This window comes from Anarrhichthys ocellatus, unplaced genomic scaffold (assembly GCF_004355925.1).
Source record: "Anarrhichthys ocellatus isolate YVR2014 unplaced genomic scaffold, GSC_Weel_1.0 scaffold5, whole genome shotgun sequence".
Classification (NCBI taxonomy): Eukaryota; Metazoa; Chordata; class Actinopteri; order Perciformes; family Anarhichadidae; genus Anarrhichthys; species Anarrhichthys ocellatus.
The window spans coordinates 7484511-7512489 of record NW_022280035.1 but is presented as its reverse complement, the minus strand read 5'-3'; the positions used below and the strand labels follow the sequence as shown (position 1 = coordinate 7512489).

Here is a 27979-nt window from a genome sequence, read left to right as displayed (position 1 = left end):
TACCATTTTCACAACTTAGACCATCACTCTCTCTCTCTCTGTCTCACTCTGTCACCTTCATCTTTCCTCCTTACCGAGCTGTCTTCTTTTATAATGCTCTGCGTCTCAGCATATCCCCTCTCCTAATGTCTTCTTCTCCGAGTCTGCCTTTCCTCTGAGGTATTTTTGTCGCTCCCCCTCATACAGTACATTTCATGTCAAGGGTTTCTATGTGACACATTTGTCTCCTAGTCATGATCTCTTTTTTCTTCTAATGCTTCATATCTTCCAGTTTATCTCTTGTCCTTCATTCATATTTCTATAACTTTTTTTTGTCTTATCTCTGTCTGCAGCCGGTGCCCATTGACGACTCTTTCTGTGGTCTGGACATCAACCAGCCGCTTGGTGGTTCACAGCTGGTGACCGGTCACACTCTCTACACCGAGACTCGGGACCGAATGACTTCTGTCACCTCCTATGTCTACAATGGTTACTGTGTAGCCTTCGTGGGCACCAAGAGTGGACGCCTAAAGAAGGTAAGCACCAGCTCCTTTCCTTCTCTCACCCAGCAGTTAAAGGCCTGTTGTTCTGCACCTTTCATCACTGTGATACATAAAGACTCCGGCTGTCCAGTGGTCCATGGGGTACAGACACTGTGAAGTGGTCCTATTTCCGTGCAGATGGATCATGGTCAAAGGGAACCATATCTACTTAATATTTAATGCTTGCTGTCAAAGTGTTGGAAAAGGAATAATGGCGATGGCTAGCTCACTGTAGTGGTCAGTTCCTTGAGTGAGCTCCAGTGTCCCAGTGTTGAATAACCTGTACTGACCCATTTAATTTTAATAAGCACCTTTCTGCCTGCGGCTCACTGAGAGGCAAAAGAGAGTGCAGGTCCATGCATTAAACCTCCTAGTTTTGGTTAGAGAATACATATACACCACAGAGGGTAAAGGGCTGCTCGCCAGTTAATGATAGATTTCACACACCAGTCACAGGAAACAAGGTATTAGAGGAGATTGCCCACTGACAGGATTAAATGGCGAGGGAAATGAGTGCTATGCTCTCGGTTTAGGATGATATGAAGAGTGAGATTTTTAATCCAAAATATCTAAATTTTGCTGATTCATTCGGAACAGCTGTTGCCCTTGCTAGGCACTGATGCTTCGACTGTTTGTCGAATGTTAAAATGTTAATGACGTGTTTTAGAATGCATTACGTGTTTTTGTGTGGCTGCATTGTGTCACCATTGTTGTTTGTCTTGCATACTGCTGGTGCTTTGTAGACTACGCCTATCATGATAATCGTATTATCGACAAATTATAAAACATGGACATGACCTTGATCATTTTTATGTTATCAACTTATTGTGCGATATATGGACATGACCTCAATACTTTTTGCTGTCATTAGCCAACATGATGCCAGAATACATTTTCTATACCGTTATGAGACTTGGTCATTGCGCAAACATGGGTTATTGTTGATAAGACCAGAGAGTTTTTTATTGGTCGTTTTTTTGTTTGGTTTTATAGTATTTTATTATTTATTTAGGATACTTTTCAATTTTAATGAATACTTTCGTAAACTAAAGGTCCATGCTCTTTGAAAAGGTGTGCTTGCATTATTATGCTAATTTATAATCATTATATTCGTGACAAAATGGTCTTAAAATGACAATAATATGGGTTCTTACAATTATATCTGGAACATTATATTGTCCAAAATAGTAATTGTGACTACGTTTAGATAGCCGTTTGAAGGCTTGGCTCCTCCTCCGATGGGACTACCTGTTTAAGTGACAGCAGGAGTGTGTCCCATGGCCATAACTGGGTTATACAGTCGTCCCTCCCCCTGCTAACAGCTGTGTTAAGCTTAGAGGAAGACTTTGCAAAGGGAAGAGAGTTGCTAAAACCACTTTTTGGCAAGATCTGTGCTATTTCAAGCCAGGCAACGCAAACAGTGCTGGTCTGGGTTATTTTGATCTCCATCTATTCATAATTAAATCAATACACCAACCAGCAGTGGTGGAGAGAAGATTCATTTCATGTAATCCCTTGCTTGAGCTTTTAAATAATTTAGCACCTTTTTTGACTTGGTTAAATTAAATGAGACAGAAAAGAGTGTTTTACCCACTGTGTAGCCATTGCTTGCATATTGTTCTATCGCCCCCCTTCCTTCCATACTCTAGCTGTCACTTCCCTACCCCAAGTCCTCTATCTCCTATTATCTGCCCCCTGTTTGAGAATCCATGCAAACTAGCCTTGTGTACTCCTCAAAGGGGCACGGCTGTAACCACACAAACATGGGGGGAGCAATTTATTTCAATATGACAACGGCACCTAGAATTCCAGTGGCCAGAGCAGAAAAACCTTGTGAAGACTGGATCCACAAGACAACACAATAAGGTATACCACGTGTACTAGCAGAACTTCCTAGTAGTACTCTGCTACAAAAGATGCCATGGACACTAGCTCTCAACATGTTGTATTTTGAAGGAAACACAAAACGTAGGCGGCTGGTGACAATTCAAATATAATGGAATGCAATGAAGGCTCTCAGGCATTCCACTTAGACCTTTTGGTCTGAGCCCCCAAAGGGTTGCATCGGAAAACAATATTTTTTTATTTATTATTTATCAATCCAGCATTATCGTATTACATTTTTATTATAATATTTAGAATTCTGAGAATTTGACTAGTTGAGTATTCTGTGAAACCCCTAACAAGCTTATGATTTAACAACTTCTGACTGTCCACCTAATGGGCATGAAAAAGAGAGTGACCACAATTAGCCTGCCCACAGTGTGAGTTTCCTCCGTTGCGTGGAAAAAGAAAATATTACTTTTTTAATAGGGAATGAATAATAATTAACGCTGCATGATAGCAGTGCAAGAAAGTGGACTGCTCTGCCCATTGTCATTGTTAGGTGCGTGGATCTGTTTCAGCGTGTCTGAAATATGCATGTGCTTACATTAAAAGTGTTATCCATTCACTCCCTCAGGTGCCACAGGGAGGCCAGAGGGATAGGGTGACCCGATGAGGTGACCCCTGGCTGCAGCTCCTCTGCAGAAGGCTGATAAGCTCCTACAGAGTTGCGTTCGATGTGTAGACTGGGTAGGAGGCTGCAGGCTTCCTTCAGATCTGAGCATGACACAGCTATAGGGTGACAAGATTGGATGCTTTGCTGGTGATACAGTTCTATACCGTTACCTCTTTCATGCAACCGAGACAGACATCGGGAGAGGGAGGGTGTGTGAGGATGCATGGTTAGGGGGTGTGAGTGTGTGCCATGATGAGGAAAAAATAGGAAAAAGAGTAGCAGGAAGAGGCAGAGATAGGAGAAGGAGGAAGGTACTGGGGGAGGGAGGAAGAGACTGTTGAAATGTGAATTTAGTGCCGCCAAAGAAACCAGGGCTGCAACGCTGCCTGTAATTGGATTGGCTCCCTTCCCAAAGAATCCCCCCCTCCCCTGCCCTCCAACTCCCACTTCCCCATTCAATCCCGCTCCTCCCCCCACCCTCTCCTTCTCCCTGCAGACCGGCTCCTGTGTATGCCGCTGTTTCCTGAGCTTAGCTGGAGCATGGCAAAGCAGGAGGGATAGTGTTGGCGGATATACCGCTGCCTGTGGACGGCTTTTGCAGGGGATTGATTTAGGAAGAGGGGTTAAGAGGATGGAGGTGCATATATATTGGAAACAATAACACCTCAGTTGTGAGCCTCATCCAGTATATTAGCACTCACATTCTGTGATCATGTGTACAGGGTGTGAAGTGCTTACATTTCACTGCGTGATGTAGATTCAAACAAACACATCTTTATTTTCTGAAGGTTGGAGTACTTTCATTCCCGACCAAGAGTGAAACCGAGTACTATCATACAACAGTAAAGCTCTGTCGTCTGAGTGTCATCAGGATTTCAAAAACTGGTTGTGAACTTCTGGGTGGCACCCTGGAGGCGATGATTGATTGTGGAGGGCAGTAGATGTTCACCTCAGCAGAAAGCTGCTAGGGGAAATCAATATTCCAGGCCTTTGTGCACGTTTTCTTGCAAAAGAGAAACCAGTTCCAATCAGGACCAAAACTAGACCTTTAATCCACTGTAAGCTAACACCAGAAGCTGTTCCTGCAACGCATTCTCAATCCTAACTCGTCAAAGGCCGCCACTTGGTCAGTGATCCTCAGCCTATGATACCGACGCATCGAGGTACTCTTTAGCGTTTGTATGAGACGCACCGGACTCACAACTAACTCCAATATAAACCTATCTGCATCATTATTAGACACTTAGAGCAAAATAAGTAGTAAAAATAAAGAGAAAGTCTGTATAGGTCGGGCAGGAATGGAGGTTGGTTGTTCAATCGAACTGTGGAGAACTGTGTACAGAACACAGGACTTCCACAGAGGACACCACTGTTCATGTCCTGTGTGAAAACAAGTCAATGTTGACTTATTTCACCACAGTTTCCTTATATAGCTCATGTGCTTAAGTAAAGCCAGTTAAATAATAAACTAACTTATTTCATGGAACAAAAATACTTATTCAAACCTATATTTTCCTAAGCTCAACCTAGTACTTTTATTGCCTAAACCAAACCAAGTAGTTGTTGCCTAAGTAAGCCTAAAACCTAGAACACGTACATTTAATTTTAAATAAACGTATGAGGATAGTGTATATTTCCTGTGAACACAAAAGTCTATTTTGAAAAGACAATATACATGTAAAGAGCAAAAACTGACCATCTCTGATAAGTCCATTGACGCTAGAGGGACACCTAGAGCCTCATAGTTTGAACCAATGGGCCACTGACCAAACATTGGTATTTGAGTGAGAATGCATTGGTTCTAGTTTGTAGTCCTGTCCATGAGTTAATGTCCTATTTAAATTATAGATCTAGGTTTACATTGACGCTCACCAGGCTCCATCATCTCCATTATAACTCCTATGTACCCAAAGACCAAAAGACTGCTACAGGGCTCTGCAAGTCAGATTATAGAGATAGGCGATCTGCTCTGCATTTTCTTCTGAATACACATTACCCAATACTTGCATCATCTAAATTGGAATTGCCCGTGTGTGGTTCACTCTGTGCTGAAGCACAGATCTATCCCACTTGGGGACTGGGATTGGTGGGAAGCAACAACAGCATTAAGGAGGAGAGGAGCTGCGGGGAGCACTGCCTTTGATATAGATGGAGATGGAGGGCACGGCTGCACATGAAAAATTGGATATTGAAAGACATCCCAGCATCAGATGAATGGGGGAGGTTAAAGCAAGCTCGTCTGAGGCACATTCAGGATTCCCCTGTTAATCTGACGCAATTTGCAGACAGTGAGAATGAACGTCCTCCATCCCAGTTCTCTCAGACAGAGCAGCAGGAGTTAAAAGCTGTTGAACCTGAGACAGCAGGGCTATATTCCCAGATGGCCTCTCTCTCCTGCGTTCTACATTTAGTTATATTCATTAAAGATTCTCTATTCAATATTCAGAGCATTCATTTAACAACTATTTGTTAAAGAAATAGAGGAGAGACCTGAGCAGAGAATGATGTGCGTGTTGTTATTGCTTCACTGTGTTTTGTTTACATAGCCTTTAGTGCATGTGAGCGTGCCCCGCTGGCTAGCTCATGACAGCTTCTCTGCACTGCACTCACACGGTGTTTACAGCTGATATCATCGTCACGGAAGCGTATCGCTCACCCTCCAATTCTTCCCCATGCTAATGCTCTGAGCTCTGTCAGCGCTGTTTTCAGCAACGTTTTTTTGTACCGTTAGCGCTGTTAGCTGTGAGCCGCCGGCTCAGCCGTCACCATGTTCAGAGACGTTGAGAGGCAATAGATGTGCTCTGAATTTAGCTTTTTAAAATTATAATATTTGAACACAACATGAAAATATATGCATTTTAAAAAGTAACCATTCTGTCAGCAGTTTTAGGGTAGTATTTCCTCAGTACATGCCTTGTTGTCTTTATTCAAACACCCCAACGTATCGTTGTGGAAGTGATTGTTGAATTGAATTCAGCAGTTGATTAGTGCTGGGTTGTATCAGCAGTAAACCATGCATGAAAAAAATGTCTTCCGGTTCTGTGTCCTTCAACCATGATGTGCTGCTTTCGGCCTAATTAATTCTTCTCATCATGCCCTGATGGGTAATCAGGAATTGGTTTGGATGATGCCTCTGGCAGCTGAAGGGGGCAACTTGATTCAGGTGTTTAGGTGGACAAGTCCTGTTGAACTGGTTAACGTAGCAGACGGTGCATGTCTGACTCACCTGGCTCACACACTGGCCCGAATAGCAGGAAGGATGTGTGCGTTGTGCAGACAGTGTGTGTCGCTGAGGGTAGCAGCTGATCATAGGGCATAAAGTGTCGGGAACTTGAAAGGCTCGTAAATGCAGGCAGCTGCTCCTACAGGGCCCTCGTGGACAAGTGGTAACCCCCCCCCCCCCAACTCCTCTCTCACCACGTTGTGCTGTGTTCACCCCCAATCAGCCTTAGAGAGTTCGTCCTTGGATCCGTGGCCCTCAGAGGAAATGTGATCAGAGAGTTTTGCCAGTCTGTTGCTTGTCGACCCAGAGGCTGCTCACCTGCTTCACTTGTCCGGGCCCTGCTTTGGTCGGGCCTGGCATAGCCTAGACTTTTATTTGGAAGCGAGAGATCAGCTAAGCAGATTTTTGTCACTCTGCTCTCCAAGCCTTGGGCTCCCTATTTGCTGTAGCCTACCTGGATTGTCAACCTGGTAAATGGAGGAGGGAATTGGGATAGAGGAGAAGCGGGAAGAGAAAAGAAGAGGTGCACAGGTGGGAAAAGCACAGAGATGGAGAGACAAAATGATTGACATATGTGTAGACAGACCAGAAAGAGAAAGGCTCTAACTAGCATTAAGGATGATGTAGCAACAACTGATTTGGAAGCCTATTATGATGTACAAAGTATGATATGAACACAAACCCTGTTCATTTCACTTTAATAACTACTTTCAGTTGTTGTTTCCAGTTGGTCATTAGTGCTTTCACGTGGGATTGCAAATAGGCAAGCACAAAGAATGAATCATTTTAATAGCTTTATTAAACATATCTTTTGTCACTGCATGGCTTGCATTAACCTCGAGCCAACATGAAAAGAAATACAATTACAAATGAAAAGCGTCATCAAAATTGCCACAAGGTAGAATATGTTTCCAATCATCATACTCACAAATTGTTATTTCTTACTGAATGCCTACTATAATAGACATTGCATTACCTTGTTTCAGATTGAACGGGGAGGTTCAATTAATCCCACACAGAGCACATAATTGCATCCCTTTGTTAAACCTTTGTTTTGTTTAAAATTCAATGAAAACCACCTTTCTTAATACACCTGTTTATGAAGCATGCAACTAACATTTCGAACTGAGCAAAATGACAAATTGACAAGTTGCATGGAGACATAAGGAGCATTTTAGCTGGAATGACAGCTGCTAATATGTAACTATTAACAGCCACCTTCAGAACTCTCCCTGCTAGATTGCCTGCAACCGTTTTAATGATGTTGAACTAAACAGTGAACAATACAGCCCCATTTCGCCCACTGGCAACAGCTGGGAGCCAAGCATAGCCTGCAGTTGTTTTGCTAGTAAAATAACATTTATCCTCCCAACACAACTTGCAGCACTTTCTCAAAGAGGCTGAATCATATGTCCTACAGTAAAATCAGCACTATTTAGGACCTCAGGGTGTCTTCTGGATGCCAGCTCACAGAGAGACTGTCAACCATCCTTCTAGCCTCTACAGCAAAACAGGATGACCAATAAATATCGTCTGACTTGAAGGCCTTCTTTGTGCTTTGTGGGGAATGCCCTCTGACACGAATGGTGTCTGAATCAAGCAGCAACCTCTTTAAGTGTCAAAAACCGCAGATCCTCATATGGCCACATGAGGCTGGCTCCAATCCCTATAGACTCCTATGTTCAAATGTCCAACTTTACAGCAGCCTGGTATTAGCAAAGATTTTTGTCTCTATTGCTAAAATTTTCAGAACTTTACTGAACATCAATGAGGAAGTTCAGTAGAGATTGATAAGTCTTCCCATTTATCCGTTAAACCAATTTTTACAATAAATGTTACGATTCATTTAAATCAATGCAATTCACATGTGTCTGTGGCATTCCAAAGGCCTGTACACACCGGGGGCGTGACCGGGCTGAAATACTAGCCTGAGAATATTTTGCATTAACACTATTCATACCTGCAGCGATGCAAATTTGGCAGCTTCTGGCAGTGTGTCTGAGATAAACGGATATATAGCCTAGGCAACCGTACGCTATTCTATTGAGTTTCCTTTAAGCAAAATGCTCTGAGTAGATTGAGTTCCCTCTGGTAAACAGTAACGCAGTATACTGTATACGTCTAATGCTTTTATCGTGAAAGGTAAGAATGAAAGGAGTCGATCTGGTATACGCTGCCTTTGTCAAGGTTGAAAGGAGTAATAAAGTTTGCTGTCTTAGTTCAGAATAAAGAGCCTCTGTGTTGTGTATGCTTTGAATGCTTTGGAGAACGTGATTGGTTGATGCCTTTTATTTGCGGTGCAAAAGCTCAGAAAAATCTATAATATATTGGCGATAAATTGATGTGCGAATTAATCGCAAGACAAAAACATCCCCAGTGTGAAAAGGCCTTAAGACTGGAAGAATGACTGTTTTGTGCTTATTTGAGTCAGTATGTTTGCGTGTGTTTGTGGTTGCCATAGGTGTTTAATTCCCATAACCATCTATAGTCTAGCTAATGACTAGCCTGTTCATTGAGTTGGTAGGATGTCTGTGTGACCTTTCAGAACCTGGCCTCCACTTGACCGCCTCCTGCACAGTTCATAACCCTGTGCCAGATAAAGAGGCGGCCGGCGGCCACCCCGGGCTGCAGCGGCAGCAGCAGGCTGTGTCTTTAGAGTACAAGCTCTCTGTCTTCAAGCCCTGGTCCAGGCTTCTCTAAACACTTCACCGTTAAAAGGCTAAGGGAAGACTGAGAGCCCCTGCCGCTCTATTCATCCAAGCCTTATATCTGCATCACCTTCTTAGTCTCTCTCTCTCTCTCTGTCTCATTCCCTCTTTCTTGTCATAGCAGTGAGTTAAATGTAGCCTGGTCAGTCAACTGGCTGTCCCCTCTCATTTTCTTTCTCTTTTCTTATTCCCTTCGTATTCCTCTCTTCCTTCCTGTCCCTTTCTCTGTTTCAGTCCCTCACTCTTTCTCTGTATTTTTCTCCTTCTCTCTCTTGTGCTCAGACTATTACAATGACACAGCCTAGCCTGCAGTGATCTCATTAATCACATTCAAACAGCTCTCTGTTGCTTTCTCTCCTTCTATCTGTGTCCCTCTCCGTTTCTCTGTCTCTAATTGCTTGCTCTTTTCTCTGCCAGTGTCTCCAAGGAAGCTTTTTTCGTTATCCAACAACAGGAGACCTATACTCGCGCAGTACATACATTTTACTACCGATGGATTTTATTCACGTCGGCTTAATTTAGCCACTTTAATTCAGCCGGTATGCAGCATCATGCATCCATGCCAGCATAGCCAAATCCCCAAAGAAACAAAGACAGAATCACATATGTGCATAAATATGTTGAGCGCTACTTATTCATTCATGCATTACCCCGATCCCAGTTTTATTTTCCTGAGCAGAGAAGAGAACTTGATTTTATTTATTCGATTTTTTTAAATTGGCATTCACTTCCCTTTTTTTAGGCAACAATTTACCCTGAGTGCTTCCCATAATTGGACTTAACTTCATGAGTGAGATTAATCAACCCACTATTGTTGGAGCCACTTTTTAACTAGAGACCATGTGTAGAATGAGCATTGCTGTAATCAAGTTTTTCAACATATTCTCTTGTTGATCGGCTATGAATTTAGTTAATGGCAGCATTATTTACCTAGCCCATGAACATTTTCTCATGTTTGGAAGTACTTGGGGCCTAAAAGGGAAAATAAGATGTCGATCTTGGCTCTGCTGTCACTCTCGCATACAGAGCCTGGGAGTCATACTAATAAGCCTGTGGCGGTGGATTGTGTGTTGTTTTTTTTACCAATGCTGGGAGCAGCAGCGTCATTAGGATAGGGAAGCCACATCAAACGCCGCCGACTATCCAGATCCATGTCTTGCTGGTTAGGCAGAAAGATTAAACAAGTGAAAATAAGGCTGGATATTCCCAAATGTTTCTCTTAGTCTCCATACTTATGAATATGGTATTTCTAGCCCACACATCCGGGCAATCGAATATTTTATGTGCAATTGAAACACAAGGAAAATGTGTCCAAGACATTATGCAAGGGCTCCGTGTTGGGAGGCAGGGCCTCTCAGCCTATCAAAATTCCTGTTTAGTCTGCAGCCAATGTTGGCACTACAGGGAGAACATTTGAAATTCATAGAAATTCTTATCAGTTGTTGCGTTCACTGTTATTGATCTATTACTGTGGAAACAGCATGGTATCGGTGTAGGCCGTGTTATTTTTTTTCTTGCCCGAGGTGTACGTCTGAGAGCTCCAATGACTTCCAAAAAGTTCTACCAATCAAAGAGAAAAGGTCTCTGTCAAATGAACTTTAAATACTCACTGCTTGACTTTTGTCCTCTGAGTTGCCAGCTGGCACGGATTATGAGTTTTTTTTCTTCTTCAATTTCCCCGTTGACCTTGCTGAAGCACACGGAGAGAAAAGGGGACAGACAGAGAAAGAGTAAACATCTTTAGGACAGAAAAAAAAAAACAGAAATAGATTAGCAAGCAACCTTTGTCAAAGTGGATGGCTGGCTCAGTGCCAAGCTTTATTGATTTGCTTTACAAAGCACTTGAATAGGCCAGATAACTCTGATTAGCCAATTCATTACTGCTGGCTCTTAGAGTGGTCCAAAATTAGATAAAAGGGGGGGATAGGAAGGACAAACTATTACTTTGTAAACTTGCACGGAACCTCTAACGGTGGTTCACAACAGAGGGAATCTTTTTGAAGTTCTTGATGAATTTTTTCTACTTTACATGCGTTGTAATGATCATCCTCTTTAGAGGCAGTTACGAATGGAAGAAAAGAGGAAAAGACAGCATTGTTTATGTGTTTGATAGCATGCATAATGGTTCTAGATTACTCAAGCTACTAAAACAGCATTCCTCTCATCTGCTCTGCAAATGTGTTTCCATTTCAAGTGTCTCTTGAAGTTGTACAGCGCCAATAGATCTCAGAAATGGGAATTGTTTTTGTCTTTGATGATATACTAAACTGTTGTCTGTGCGAAGGCAAACTGAGTGTGACAGCGACTAATGTTTCTGTCTGATAGTGAGACAGCTTTACTGCTCCTCAGTCTCCTACTTCATACAAGACAGCAGCAGTTATCAGGGCCCCGAGAGTTAAGCTCGTCTGGGTGACAGCATTGTTTAATGCATTTCTGTGATCACACGGTGTTTACATGAAGCTTTTATGGGCTCAACACAAATCACTTCTTTGATATGTGCTTTTTGACATCGAACAGTCATCTGGTTTATCTTGTACTACGCATGTTATGACAATAAGAATTAGAAATTGCAGTATCACACGCCATGTTCCTTCTTGGGTGTGACGTTAAATAACACATCCCAACCTGGATGTTGAAATCTCTGACAGAGAGTGAGGGATCAGGGCAAGCAGGCCTTTATCATTTTCACCGATTTTCCTCCCGTTCCACTTTCTTTCTGCATTTGTTCTGCGCAACACTCTATCTCCTCATTTCCCTCTCACTCTCTTCATCTCTCGCGCTCTTACCGCAGGGCTGTCAAGTAACTCCAGCTAGCCATCAGCCTAATGAACAGTGATACAGTGCTAATAGCATGTGATAATATTTCAAGCCACTGGTAATCTCCAGGCTCACTCAGCCATTACCTGCTCTTCACTTTTGCACCTTTTAATACACACACACACACACACACGGGGCATCTCTTTCTCTTGACAGCTTCATGTCAGGTCTTGGCCTCATGCTGTCATGAGACAGAGCTGTCAGTCTAGACTCCCTCTTAATAGTCCAGTCGTCCAGGTTACAGTCTTAATGGGATTGGACAGTTCCTTCTGCAGAGCTTGTAACACAGTTTACAGTGTGTTGTGTTTACTGCGACGACATCCACTCAAACCTCATGGTCACTTTTTCCTTTAAATGGTGTTTTTACGGTATATCTAACCACTAGACTGTATATAAATTGTATATGTAGCCACCATGACATCAGCTATTGGTTCGTGGACTACCGTTTTGAAGCCTTGGGTTTGGCATTTCGGCCACCGCCATCTTGGTGGTTTTTTTGGAACAAGAAGCTGCCATTTTTAAATGAGAGGGTGGAGCAGCGGAACAGCGAGGCCTGGCAGGACCTGATACCGTTAGCACGGGGTATCCGTTATTCCCACTAACTGTGTTATTAATTGGGATGCTAAATTTGGCTAGTGAAAAAAGGCTTGTTTGTAACATACTTAAATTAACAGCGTTTTTTAGTAAAACCGAAGGCTTAACAATGCCATCACCGTAGCAGCGACTTGTCAATCACAGCCCAAAAGCATACCCTGCTTTATCGTCTACTTTACTCTAAACGGGACCATCATTTACTACCATGTAACACTGCAAACTGATAGATAGAGGAAGACAGAGTATCAGAGGCCACAGACACCAGATATGTTTAAATAGAGATAGAGAAAAGGGAAAGAAATATAGTCCATGTAAAACATGTGATGCATCAGAATATGTGGGTGGATAGGTTGCCTGACAGACTCTGTGTAATAGGAAAGAGTGCAAGATAGCAAGGGCATGTGTGCGATTCCGAAAAGCACCTGCACCACCAGAAAGCCAACGCCAGGCCACGGAGGGGCATCAGCGAGGTCATGGTATCAAAGAGCAGAGCCGGAGCCAGAGGCCTCTTTCAGCCACAGGTCAGCTCAGCCACCGCTGTTATTCATTAAACCCTAATAGTTAGCGGTTGGGAAAACATTATCTGGGCCTCCGGTAACTTGACTAAAGGTAAGGGGTCAGGGCCAAAGCCAGCAGGGAGACATCCCCATGCTCAGTTACATGGGCACGCTGTGTCAGATTGGATTAGCAGTCAACACAGAGGTGATGATTTGATGGAATCACAACACAGCGGCGAACCATCATCAACATTCCTCCTGTTTACTCCGCTTACAGGGGCAGTTAAACATTTCTGTGGGGAATACCGTGTTACCGTCAGTCATAGTTAAGTGTTTTGGTGTATTTGGCAGCCACAGTTTGGTGCCGCTTGAAGCAGCTGTTGGCTCTGTTGGGGTGTACGCGTAGAGGAGGTATGTCTTGTCTGCGTGCACGTTTGGCCTATATTAGCTGACTGTGATAATGAATTAGCAGAAAAACAGCCAAACCAGTTTCAGGTTAGTCCCGTGTCGGTTCAACTTGGGGATTAGAGGGCAAAGATCTTATCTACATCATTTGCATGTTGCTTCCCCGAGGTATTGTGCCTTTAGTGTGTAATGAATCTCTTTAACTTTGACATGTGTGCACACCAAAATATGCATCTGGAGGTTTGTGTACTGTGGGTTTTATCGCATGTACACATGGGCAGAACATTCTCTGGTGCGGCGCACATACAAATTGCACTCACTTATTTGTGTGGCGGGGGGGGGGAGGGGTTGCGAAAAACCCCTTGATCATACATTCAAAAGACACTGCGTGTTTCACTCAATTTCAAGAGTGTTTCATCACGCATGCATGCACACACATTCACATATACACACCGGGGAGGAGGGGGCTTTTGCCTTCCAACTGATTAGGAAACGAGCAAGACGTGTCATGAGTTTTCACCCTAATAAGCCCAGATACTTGCGGTCGGGTGCACGTTTGGGTGCAGGTATGCCGTGTTTAGGCTGTGAGCTGGAGTGGCGGGAAGCTGTGGGGGATCAGATGACTGTGTAGGCTCCCCAGGATCCCTGGCTGAAAGGGGATAGGACGGTGTTTGGGTTACACCATGCTGGGATTCCTGTCTTCTTTAAATGAGACACACTTGAACAAAGTGCAGCTGATCAGATTAGCGTGGCTGATCGGGTTTCTCAGCAGGTTGTTGGCTCCCACTGTCTGAACATCTTGACTAGAAAACGCTGTTAGTGCTATACACACTGCAGATCAAAGAGAGGAGAATGAAGGGATGTACCAACATAGTTATTGTTGTTTGGTCGGAAAATATATGATGATGGAAAATAGATTTTTACTGAATTCGTCTGTGATCAGCACAGCCGTCGCTGTTAACGGGATAAACATTCCTCCTTTTGTTCATTGAGTCTTGCTTTTCTGCATCTAGAGTCTTTCTCAAGGGCAAAGTTATTCTTTCCGGCAGCAGAGAAAAATCCTACAACAAAGTGGACCTATGGGACTCAGTCTGAAACAATGGTAGCAGGATGAATTGTACCAATCCAGTTGTGCTGGGTTCTATTGTTACGTTTGCTATTGTGTGACGAGGAGGAAATTGTTTCTGTTCTCGTGGCCCTGATGAATCCACCCTTCAAAAACCAGGGATCATCGAAACGACATCAGTGGAGGAGAAAAACAAGAACATCATCAGAAAACAGTGTCTTTGTTTGATCCGCCATCTCTACCCTCTTTCTTCCTTCCTCTCACACTCTGTTGCTGAATACAACTGTCCTCTATCTTGTATCCCCTCTTCTGGCATATCCACTTTTCAGCATCTTTGTCTTGTGCTATTTTTCTCAAATACCCATTCCCTGCTCCTGCCTCTGCCCTCTCTCTCTCTCTTTCTCTCCCTCTCTTTTTCATTCTCCATGGCTTCTCACCCGTGATCCATCCAGGCCAAGCCACAATCCCTTATAAGGCAAGTAGAAGCCCCCATCTGGCCTCTTATTTCCATATCAGATCTGCAGTAACAGACAGGGTTTATACAGGATCAAGCGTGGAATGTGTGCCTGCCTGCCTGTCTCCATCGGCTGTGCCACAAACCTCTCTGCTCCTGGGCACAAACCTGGTCACATCTCCTCCTTTCTCCCTCCTCCTGCTCGTCTTCCAGCTCTGTCTCCTCTCACCTCTATTTCCTCACATACTGTATCTCCCCAACACATCTTCTCATCTCTCTCCTTTATCCTTCCTCTTCCCCGTTTATTTCTTGCCTCCTTACTCCTTCTTCTCTGCCGGCATTCTCTATTTCTAACCACCTCAACGCTAAACACACAATCACATTTGCACATCTCTCGACTTTTTGGCAGCGCCTTACTAGAGCACACATTTACATTTGGGGACAGAGATGCGGCATACTCAGATGGTTGCTTGCTCTAAGTTCATAGCTTAAACAACGATGCAGTCACAGACAGCTAAACAAAAGACTAAGCCACATCTGAGAGCAATACATAAAGAGGAATGCAGTAAAGCCTTACAGTACAACTCCACAACAAACACCATTGAAACAGGCTCAAAGGACAACTGCGGTTTGGGCTTACATTATTTTAAAAGCCCTCTTTCCTCCATCATTATTACATGTCTCTGTCTTCCTGTGTCTTCCATTATATTCCTTATGCACTCTCTGAGCCTGTTTCTCATTACATGTTGATGTTTCCACAGGCTTTTTCCCTCCTTGCCGAGCTTTAATATGTAAAGTGTCGACTTCCCTGTGTGTGCGTGTGTGTGTGTGTGTGGTTTGGTTTGTTGTCGTAGAGAATCTGTTTCTGATTAGGCCGGCTCTAGCTAAGCTTTCCCTTTACTGCCACATTTGGGCCTTGCTTGGCATTGGAGCCTTTTAGAGTGAATCTCATCCAAACCTTAATTGTTTTAAAAAGCGGGCAGACCTGGCTTTTCTTTCTGGCTCGCTTTGTTGTGTCGTTCTATCCCTTCCCTCTCTCTGTTCTCTCCCAGTCTCTCTCCCACATCTACTTCCATTCCACCACATTCTCCTTTGTTCCTCCTTTCTCTCCCAGGGTCTGACACAAATGGAGGGATGAGAGGGTATCTCATATAGCCTATAATGCTTATCTCCTCTGGGGCCTGCATAGCTCATTAACCTACGTTACTCTCCACATGCCTCCATTAAAGAGAGACACCTGGCTCCCGAGGGCCCAACGGGGAAATGACAAGTCCAGTCTCCTTTCCCTTCATCAGCATCCTACACGCAGACAGGAAAAGGGCTCATTTCTCCGAGAGACTGCTTATAGCCTTTGTAGCGGCTCTTGAGGTCCTTATTGTGGCTACGTCGTTTATTGATGCTGATGTGTTGATTTCCCCGTCATGTCAGCTGTGCTGTAATGTGACATGTATATGCTACACATTGAAATAATGACGTCCACATTATGTACAAGTGGTTTTCCATGAATAACAAGTAGCCCTGCTTCTTGCTCTAAAGGAAATCAGAGGAGCAGAGTATCGGGTGTAAACAACAGAAAGGAAACGGACTGTAAGCTGCTGGTACAGTGGCAAGTCTCAGATTAGCCGAAGTCCCTTTCAGAGCCAGGGCAGCCTCTGCTGCATTCGGGGGTTAGGCATTGAAATGTATACTGAGAGTAATTGCCAGTGAAAAGCCTAAATCTTGTTTGGGGCGATGCATCCCAAATCTGCGTTCTGGTCCCTTGGCCGGCTCTGGTTAATCTGCTTGGTGGGTGCTTATAGCTTTTCTAATGTGCCTCCCGTCCACTGTGGAACACAGAGGAATGCAGAGATAAGCAGAATGTCCCTGTACTGTGCCACCTGGCCACAAAACAAATAAATGCTATCAACTGCTTTTTTATCATATTTGGAGATGAAAAGATATGCAGATGGCCGGACTATCTTTCTTTAATTTAACTTCCTGCTCTCCTTTTTCCCTATTTTCTCTCTTCCCTTCTGTCCTTCCTAGTCTCTGTTCTCTCATTTGTCTCCCTGTGCGTGTAGATCTACCATCCGAGCATTTCTGACACTAAAGTTGAACTGCATCACTTTAATGTCAGACTCCGTGTTTTCCACAACACTGACCTCTTTGTCTTCTGCTGCCTGCAGTTTCTCTATCCGCTGCTCTCCGCTTTTCTTTATTCTCAAGTGCTCCCTCTCACCCAGTGTGTGTGTGTGTGTGTGTGAGTGTGTGTGTGTGTGTATGTGTATCTGGGAGACAACTGGATGTTAGGGAGTTACAGCGATCTGGAACAGTCTGTAGATTTCACATTTTGCTCTCAACCTCCTCTTCTCAGTGTATTTCTCCTCTATTGCGTAGCTGCTGGTGCTCTTTCTTCAGTCCGTCTCCAGTGCAAGAAATATTAACATATCATTGCCGTAAGGATCTTCAAACTTCACAATTAATGGGTTTTTAATGGTTCCCCGGGCCTCACCATTATGTTGCCGGGGTCTTTGGCTGATCCAGTGGGGACCATATGGGCAGCAGCCTGACTCCATACCCCGGACCCAGAGGTGTATTGAAAGCAGTGGGGAAGCAGAGCCAGAATGTATTTAAATCCAAAGGAGCTCAAGGCTCTATTTGAAACCAAAGAAAGTTTATTTGTTTGAGGCACCTCAGAGATTGGCGCGAGTGCAGGAGGGCTCTTCTTCTTTTACAAGAGCTGGATTAATGGTCGACTTTGGTTGAAGGTGTGAAAGTGTGCAAAAATGTGTGTATGTGGATTTGTGCATGGACATCGCTTTTTCTGCGACTTAGAGCTCTGGCCAACGTGCGCATAAAACAAGCAACTAGTGGCAGCAGAGTGAAATTGACATTACACTTTACACACAGTCAGTGTTGGTATATTTAAAGGGACTGTGTGTGGATTTATCGGCATGTAGCGTTCTGGTTGCAGATTGCAACCAACTTAATACCCATCTGCTCACTCCTTCCTAAAGAAAACACAGAGATTCTGACTTTCAGATGATTATACACTAATGAAATAATTGTTATATTATATACCATATCTGCAAACAGATCCCCCGAAATGCGACACACTGTACCTTTAAATCTATGAGTATTAGTTGGTACATTCACATACATTGTTTTTCAGCTGAACTTGGAAAGGAAGGTGTCTGTGTTGTATGTTCATGTGCTGCTGTCTGTTTGTATAAATGTGCCTCTGAGTAAATTCAGAACTAGATAAAGTTAACTCACTTACACTGTCCTTTGTATCCCTGGAGTTAGACCATGGTCGTCTTTGCCTACAGGCAGATAACTAGTCAAATTCAAACGACTTTCCATGCAAAGCTTCTGAATGTGTGTATGTCTGTATTTAAAGGACACTGACTTCATTTTTAAATAAAGCAAATTAATGAAATAATTAAGTTTGCATGATTCAGCAAATCCAAACGTTAATTTGCTCCGCCATCCGTTGCCCACTCACGACAACATTTTCAATGTCTTCCGACTTTGTCCTTGTTCACTCTTCAGTAAACTCACAGTGATCCAATTTGGAAATGCAATCCTTCTAGACGGACTTGAGAATGAATTACTAAAGGTCGAAGGAACTGGCCAAGCAGCTAACAAGCCAGCAGAACACCTGAGTGGAAAGCAGCCAGAAAAGCTCTTTACTCATTACGTTTCCTGTCAATGGAAAGAAGATTAAAAACGAGTAAAGACTGTGTCTCCTCAGCTCACGCAATTCTTCCTCAACTTGATCCACTTAGACTTTTAATGTAATGCATGTTATATAGAGGGGCTGTGGTGTTACAGGATGTGTACAGTTACCTCTTTCTCTTTCTGTGTGTATGCATGAATGCTGGACTGTACAGCACAGCGACTGCTGATGCAAGCTATGTGCGTCCATGTCCAGGTAATGGCCTGTAGCTGTACCGCTGCCTGGGGCCTGCCAGAGGAGGAATGACATTTACTGCCACCTTAACTAGCTCATTAGCCTGCTTCTCAGTCTTTCTCTCTCTTCACTCCACAGAGGGTAATTAGAATAGCGCTGTCTTACTTTTCCAGTTGTCATTCTACTCGTGCCTATCAAGGCTATCAAGTTGGAACACTCGCATTGTTTTGTGAAATGGATCCTTTTTCTCTTGCTCTCTGCGCCGTTTTAACACGAGTGTTCAGCCAGTCTGTCTTTGAAGCAGCGAGTGATAAGAGCGTCGAATCTTTCAATGACTGCTATTCATTGTACCCTTGGTGAGATATCACAGATACGTACTCACCTACAGTGAGCTCATCTTTTAATCAGGGCTGATCCAGGAGACTGATTGGCCCTATTGTTACAGTGTAACGGCGGTTTAAGTCTGCCTTTCGTTCCTTCTAAAAAGACAAACATGCATTTGTGTTGACACACACACACACACACACACACAGGGCAGAGACACACACCTGTGTGCACTGCTCCACAAACTAACATCTTCATTATGCCACTTCTTCGGTTGATTGGACGGTTGTTGTGTGATGTTGATGCGGGACAGGCTCAACACAATCCTTCCTCTTCTCTCTAGCTGCCTGACATTTCTCTGTTCTTCATTAGGGACGGAGGGATCGAAGTGAGTGAGGCACAAACGTAATGGCAGCGAAATGACATGCAAATAGCAAAGATGCAATTAAAATATCAACTCACAAGCCGGGCCTCCCATACTGTGGCAGCTGCATCCAGCTCTCTCTGTCTGCTGCTGTTGACTGACATAAGCACCCGCAATATGAGATGTGTTTGTTTAGTAGGCGTGTGAGCGCAGTGGCTATACAGTGTCACACACTCACACACACACACACACACACACACACATGCCCCAGGCCCAGACACATCCCAAAGTCTTTGTTCTGGCCTTGTTTTCTAATTAATAAGGCCTGTAAGAACTTACATTACAGACTACTTGAATTGACCAGCAATTATGAAGTATTATGATACTTCACCTTATAAGTTATAATAAATATATATATAATGTGATTATTTTTTATGAAGCATTATGAATATGTATGCATGTTTATAGCTGTGCAGTGCTATAAGCAGTTTATAATGCATTATTAGTATTTTTATAATGCATTACAGACACGGGCGTTATAGAAAGTGTTAACATTTCATTGCATGGCCATGTACAGTCAAGTTTGTCTTCCTCCCTTCCCGTTCATGGAAGCTTGCGTCAGCTTGGTGCAGTCAGTTATCTAGTGGCTCCAGTGTAAAAACAGCCCAGGGCCTGTTCTTACCGTCTGATCCCCCCTTGTCTTCCTTTCACTAATTGACTCCTGCGTGTAAGTGCTTGTGTGTGTGTGTGTGTGTGCGTGTGTGTGTGAGCTGATTCACCTCAACCACCATATCCTGTGTTTACAATGTTAATGTAGCGGGTTAGACGGTAGGCTGTCTGTGACTCATAACTCTTGAGCTATCTTACCGTTCATTTGGAGACATGACCTCGGGCAAAGCGAAGAGGCCTCAGCGTGTCTGCACTAACAGGTATCAGACAGCATTACAGGGTCCCACAACAAGTGGATTAGACAGTACTCAAGTGTGCTCTGGTTCAGACTTTGTTGAGGTTCACTGGGAACTCTCTGGATGTCTGTGCCTTTAAAACCTCATGTGCTGTCGGTTTTGTTTAAGACGCGTTTCAGTCCATACTGTTCTTTTGACCCTGCTGCGTGGTACAGCACAGTCGGAGAAATGAATCATTGTTGGCCATCCTGTTCTCAATATTTACTCTAAGAAAGTAATGAAGCGACACTAAAACCCTGCTAAGGGACCAGTCAAATGAAGATGTTTCGGCTTCCCTTTTACTTCTGGCACAAGATTATGTTGAAATAGAGTGGGTTTTGGTGCCAAATGAGGTGCCCATTTGGCCAGCACCTCACACTCTACTCCATTCTCTACAAAACCCACAACAGAGGAAGTGTCCTCACCAACCAAATATGCCAGCTGTGACCAATCGCAGAGCTTCCCCCTTCTACTCTACATTCACAGCTAATTAATTCTGCTTTAACTGCTCTGGATCTCTGGATCAGTGCTGGCCAGAATGGTCCTTTTTATGAGCTTTCAAGTCAAAACAAAAAAACAAAGTGACTGCACCGCTGTGTCTTTTATCTCACGCAGTCTTAGCTCATGTCCGTCACATCATGAAATCAACTGCTTATTTCAGACAGCTTAACTAAGCTGTGCTCCTTTTCCCCCCCAACTGCTTTGTTAGGTCTGTGTCTGCTTGTATTTTCAGCCGACAGTCTGCTTGCTTAATGACAGCCTTGCTAGCGTGCATGCCTGTGTTTGCAATTTTTTGTGGCGTTATGTGACGAAGAGGTCTGTTTTGGCTCTGGCAGGCTTGTTTTGGGGCTCACATGGAGGTTTGGGGCCCTTGTCGAACCGTACCAGGCTGTCTTAAGGCAGCTCAGCATGGGACTATCCAAGTGTAGTTAACATGTATGAGGGTGGATTAACATGAAGGCCCCACTCCTCAGGCACACTCTGTCACAGATCTGTCAGGCCTCTCGGAGACCTCTCACAGCACAGCTCTCATCTGTCAACAGGCAGAGCCCTACTGACACACATGGCAATGCACATACACACACACACACACACACACACACACACCTACATGCAGATGTATGGCTGTGGATGCAAACATACTGCACATGCACACATGCAGTGACACACAGAAAGTATATAAAGACACATACACCAGTTGTGGCCTCAGAGACTGCATCTCCGTATTTGTTTCATCACATGCATTTTGAAATATGTTGGTGATTTAAAATGATGTCTGCCTTTCCTTAGACGACCAGCTAAGAGTGAACCGCGGCCTGACAGAGGCAAATACCAAAGTTCTTGTTTAATTCATGAAAGACAGCTGTCCCGGGTTGTAGAATGATGCTAACAAATCACTTGTGACACTTAATGAAATCATTTAGTATGCTTTATGCACATGTCGGTTCAACAAACTAAACAGACAGACATTGTTCCTCTTTTGTAGTGGTAGTCTCCACCCCGCTCTACCCCTTAAATATACTACATCACCATAAGGTCTTATCGCCAAATACGCTTCAGATTCCACTTTATTGTGCATCATGTAATGATTTATTGTCTCCTGATTGAAATACTGAATAGTAATACATTTTCCAGTTACACTGTATGTCTTGGCACACACACACACACACACACGCACCTCGCGCGCGCGCATGAATCATATAAATTAGCTGCCTCTGAAAGATCACAGACGTAACACAGATGGTAAAGTCCCATGCTTTAATTAACTTTAATTAGTACATTCTTATACCTTAGTTACTGTTTGTTGTTGGCTGTATTGCATCTCTAGGTCTTATGAAGGCATCCGAGCCAATTTGGTCTGATCTAAGCCACTTACTGTATTGTTTGTGCCGTCATTGTTGAGGTGCCCAGACACTGATTGACCAAGCAACCAAATGGATAGTGAGACAATACAGTGCATCACATGCAGCAGCAACTCTGCTTGTCTCAAAGCACGTATAAGCCAAGATAAGCTCTTAATGAAGTAATCATCATGCCGACAGTGACAGAAAGAGAGACTAAACTCACACACATGCCCACATCGTACATTTAGGCACTGATGCAGTCAGCTGCAAAAACACATTTTGTGACCTTGTGATATAATCATTATAAATAAGTGGTATCTTCTTTCCACAGTGAGTTCATCACTTTAGGTGAAGTATTGTAGGACTATAAGAGGGAGGGGTCATGGATGTGTGGAACATGACCGTCATTAAAAATAATGTTATGGATTCCAGAGGTCAATTGGCGTCACGCTGCATTAAAGGACAGGTGATTGATTCAACTAAAACATGATCAATAGGTGATACCACAGTGTGTGTGTGTGTGCGTGTGCGTGTGCGTGTGCGTGTGCGTGATTTATTTTGTGTTTCTATGTGGTGGGTTGCAGGCCAAGCTAGCGGTCATAGCCGCTCAGTCATCCAGGGAACCATAGGAGGCAGCTGCAGATCTGTCTCCTGCTCAGAAGGGGGACGGACCGGGGTGAGGTGGATCGACAGGAGGGAGGGTGGCTAGGTTAGAGAGGAGGGAGGGAGGGATATAGACAGGATCTCTGGCTGGCTGGCTTCTGGCTGCAGGCAGCATGTCAGCTGGGCCTTTTCCCCAGACCCCCCCACCGCACTTCCCCCATTTCGCCATCCCGGCCCTCTCTCCAATCAGTGATGGACGGATGGTTTAGGGAAGGAGGAGGCGCACGGCCAGTTAGTTCCGCCCCACAGCGGCCTGCTTTATTGGGCCTTCATTGGGGATTATTGTTATTGAATTATGGAGGGCCTCCCTTCAGACGATCTCTGGCAGGAAGTAGGGCCTTCACGCAACTGCTGATGTGTGACGCTCTTTTCTCGCCCTCCTCACCCTCTACCCCCCATCTGCTCCAGACTCCTAGCATCAGCCAGCATCAGTAAGCATGCATGCCATTCAGATCCCTTACATGAGCACACACACAGACACAAGTGCAGACATGTGCAGGTACACACACTTTCAGATGGCAAAGGAATGCACCATTTATAGTCATTTGCCTTTTGGCTGGCATTAGCCAAGCATTAAGAGAAGCGAAGAATAAATAAATGGAAAGTGTGAGGCAGACAGATGAGGTGTATGAAGGGGGTCATATGGGGAGAGTTCTGCGTGGGGGGGGTTTCCTGTCTTTCTATATCGCTGCCTGTCCGTTCATCTCAGTTATTGCCCTCAGGACTCTGCATTCCTCACACCCTTCCATAAACCCCCCTAACGCTGGCTGGCCTCAACACCCCCTAGCCCCAAACCCTGACACACGTGTTCAGTAGAGGGGCACAGACCAAGAGACACCCACGAGACTGAAAACCATTTATGCATGTATGAACATTTACACGCACACACACACACTCGTCATCTGCTCTGCACAGGCTCCATGCCTTTGTAAGGAATTGAGATTATGACTCCCTATTGTGCTGCACCCAGAGGATTACAGTAGGTGATCCTGGTTTTGCTGATGTCTGGGACCTACGTATATACTGTAGATTAGACTGTAATTTATAGAGAATCACAGGATTGGTTGATGTCATGAAACTATTATGGCTAGACACCAAACTGATTTATTTGCAGTGATGTTTAGCTGATTATAGTGAGGTAATCTGGTTAAAGACACACTGTTAGCTAAATCTGAGGGATTAACTTCATATCTACCAGGAAATAGTTCATGATACGATGGCCGCCCCATTAATGTTTCCTCTTGACCCTCCTGCACACTCCATTTCCTTCTCACATGAGATAGCTTATGGAGGGATTTAGTGACCTTTGACCTCAAGCGACCCCCCCCCCCCAACCCTAGTAGCTTTACACCTACATGAAAGAACATATGACATCTGCGGCTCTGCATCAACGCCCATGACCAATAGGATTGGTGTCCCAAACTCTTAGAAACCTCTTGGAAACAAATGGGTTCTTCCTGAAGTGCTGAGGTTCTAAGAACCATTTGCTTCTGAGGAACTGTTTTTGAAGAAAGGGTTTATCAAAGGTTCTTTGTTAGACAAAGGGCTTCATTAAGAACCGTTTTCATCCGAAGAACCTTTTTTGGAAGAAATATTTCTTCAAGGATTGTTAAAAGCGCGTGGGTGTTAAACAATCTTTCCAACCCAAACACCCCCAAAAAACTGTGATTGTGAACCATGATTGTTGTGGGTTGGCTGCACCACATTAGCCCCGGCCCTTTAGGTTTCTATATAAAAACCTTGTAATATGAAAGTTTTCTCAGTAGAACCTCCTCGGTGGGTTCAAGAGAGTTAAAATATTGGAATATAAAAGATTATTGGTAGACCCCTCTGGATGGGTTCTTGCTAGAACCCTTGGAAGGGTTCTGGATAGAACCTCCAAGAAGGATTCTGGGTGGAACCTATCACATATGGTTCTAGGTATAACCCTTTACATTGGGTTCGAGTGGAACCTTTGTAATAAGGTACTACCAGCAACCAAAAATAGATCTCATATGATGACAAGCCCAACAACCTATATGGTTTTGATTCTAAGAGTGAACAAAGCTTTAACCTTTTTTTCTGTTCATCATGTAAAATAACCAAACTAAAATGACTGGTGCTTCTGTTTGCATATTGAACTCTCAACCTAACATAGTTTATGTACACGGTGCTAAAACGTTCTGCTGTTCAGACAGCACAGATCCCAGATTGTTTTTCTTACCACTCTCAGGTACAGCCGTAAATTCTGTACCCAGTCGAAACTGATCCTAACACGTTTTTCTTCTGGCCTATATATTTTACCACAACGGTGTGTGATGAGTACACTGTTCCTCTTTCCATCTGCAGTTTTCTGTCTCTCTCTACACTCGCACTCCACGCTATAGGTGAGATAGTGAATCATGTGCATAACTGTTGTCCTCGTGGCTCATTTTAAATGCACTTTGACCTCTCCTTTTAAACAATCCCTTCAGGGAGGGTTTGTGTCTGTGTGTGTCTCAAGGGGGTATCCGCTGTCTGCCCTCTCTAAGACGGAGAAAATACCTCCCCTGGTCTGCCAAAAAACCAACCAAACAGCCCATTTCTCCTCCTCCCTCCTCTTGGTTTTCCTCGTCATCACTCCCCACATATGGACACAGTTATTTTGCCTCTTGTTGTAGGGGAACAAAGAGAGTGTAAGCAGCGGTCAGGGGGGGAGAAGGCATTATATCACCATGCCATGAATCCTTCCCACAAGGCCTCCACTTTTCCCATACCCCCTCCCCTGTCCTGTGAAGATGGAAAAACCAGCCGCTAGGTTTGTGTTGACCCAAACATTTATGTGGTTTTTACAGTAAGAAGAACAAGGAGGGGAGACGGGGAGAAAAAGGGAAAAGAAAAGAGATGTGTTTTTCCAGAAAGAGACCAAAAGCCCAGTTGTGGGATAACAGGAAGCCAGAGAGAGTTATGGGGGGATTTGAACCCGAGGTACCAAAACATGGAGCCGTCTGGCCGGAGTCTGTGGTCAGCTCATGAAACAGAGAAAATGTAGAAAGCAAGTATTCTCTGATGTGGGTCTTACAGATTTTGTTTCTTTAGCTGTTTAAAGCCCAAAAAGGACACTGCACCTAATCTGCATGGTTAGTTCATATTTGAATGCTACATTCAAATCAAGGGACCAATTACATTCAACATTGAAATTTGAATTTCAAAGCATTCATGTGTGAAAATAGATGAACATTTCCTCTAAGGAGAATGACATCATCCTAAATCTAGCGGAGTCGTAATAGAGTAAGCGAAAATGACAGTATGTAACAGGCCTCCTTTTTGGATTTCACGCTAGTCTTGTATGCTTTCTGGCACCAGATCTTTAGAGTAACAAAACCCCCTCCATGGCTGCTAATGCTAGACATTACCTCACAAAAGTGGATTTTAGCAGAGGAAACGGGAAATCCCGCAGGTAATACGGGCATGAATCAGTCAGGCCAGACAGCAGGAAAGATCATGCTTGCTCCCTTTCTCAGTTCCAGACACAGCAGCGATAGCCCCTCAGTGGTGTAGCTGCACTGTACATGTGGAGGAGAGGCAGAGCTGTCACAGCCCTTTATACTTTCACTCAATGTAGCTCAAGGCTAGAGCGTAGAGTGTGTGTGGAAGTAGGAAAAGAATAATGGGTGGGGGGTTGTTGGATTAATTCCTTGCGGTTATGTGCCTTGCCGGATAACGAATAGACACGCATTTATATACACATGGGTGTACAGCCTAAGCACGTGCAGACAAACTCACAATCCACGTTAAAGTATTGCACATATACATGCTAATACACCCCAAGCTGCAGTAACTGATAAGTTAGAGGGCACCTTGCTGCTTTCTGTCTAATTTTCAAATCCTTCGAATATGCACCAATCAAGCACAGCATCAGATTGCGTTTCCTCCTTCAGGGTGTTATTGTACATCCCCGATTTCTTCACTGCACACACTATGCACACTAACACACACAAACTGGCTGGCTGCTGACCGGCACCAATGCCCTAATGGCGCTGTCCTACATACTTGGTACGCTAGTGTCTGTTGGCAACCTCACTCACCCACCCTGAGCTGGAGGCAGTTGGGGAGGAGAGGGGAACAAGATGGGAGGAGAGGGCTGTCTTCAGGCTGCCACCTCAACTCATTTGCCCGTGCTCTGCTCCAACTGTATTTCGCCACCGGAGCAGCTTTAAGGCTAGGCCATCCTGTTTGGAGAAATACGATTTCATTGTTTTACTTTGATCCTGAAAGTCTTCAAATAGGAAGGAAGGAAACAGAGTCTTTGTATTTAAGTTGTTCACACCAGTTGTCAAGCAAAGTTTTGTTGTGCTGCATGTCCATTGTTAAAATTAGAAACAAGTACAGTTGCACTAGAGTGCCTGTTGGCCCTTTATGTTGCTTCTTTCTTCCGTTCATCAGACTTTGCATTCGCTGTGTTCTCTGTGAGCAGCAGATTATAGGATAATGGCTCATAGAATTTCCCTGCATCTCCCAAGAGTTTCTCCAGTATGTCGCTTTAAAAGGATAGGTTTTGATTTTTTTTCAAGTGTATTTTAATGCAACACTCACATCCCATTTACGTCGAATCTAAGTTGGGCATTTTTTTTTTGCTCATGAATTCAATTCTTAACTTTTTTTTTTATAGTCACTATAGGTAAAGATACACCTCACAAACATGACAATATGATGACGTGACAATATTACCTCAAAAATACAGCTCACAAAAATAAAGAAATATTTAGACAAAAGGACATTTTTTTTTAGTAAATCACAATGGGTTGATTGATACATTTAGAGAATAAAAATACATATGACAGGTGGGGTGTTTTTAGTGTTGTCTATAGTCTCACTCTTCACTAGAGCACTATTTCATAGTAATGGTTTGTGGCGATTATTTTTTCCAAAAGAAATTGGCATCTCAATGCATTTATTAGGAAGCCTGGATTCAGATTAGTTCTTGATTGAATATAAATATATTAACCAACAGAATAATTGTATTATTTGGGGAGAATTAATATCTCAATTTGTATGTGAATGAATGGATTGCTTTTCATTTAGAAATGTGCTGCATAGGCTTTAAAATTAATTATATTTGTATTAGCACTGCTTCAAAAAGTGCTGGTGTCCCTAAACTTGATGTTTCCCCTGCTGTTTACCCATTTCCCAAATATGGCTTGC

The 27979-nt window shown here is 43.7% G+C and overlaps 1 protein-coding gene across 2 annotated transcripts in view; it reads left to right on the top strand.

Annotated features, from left to right (window-relative positions):
* The window catches only part of plxna2 (plexin A2), a 176971-nt gene that overhangs the window by 30706 nt on the left and 118286 nt on the right, over window positions 1-27979 (top strand). For both annotated transcript variants that reach the window (XM_031844680.1, XM_031844681.1), the window contains exon 3: window positions 333-515. In XM_031844680.1, the coding sequence (XP_031700540.1) occupies window positions 333-515 (183 nt within the window). The remainder of the gene's footprint in view (window positions 1-332; window positions 516-27979) is intronic.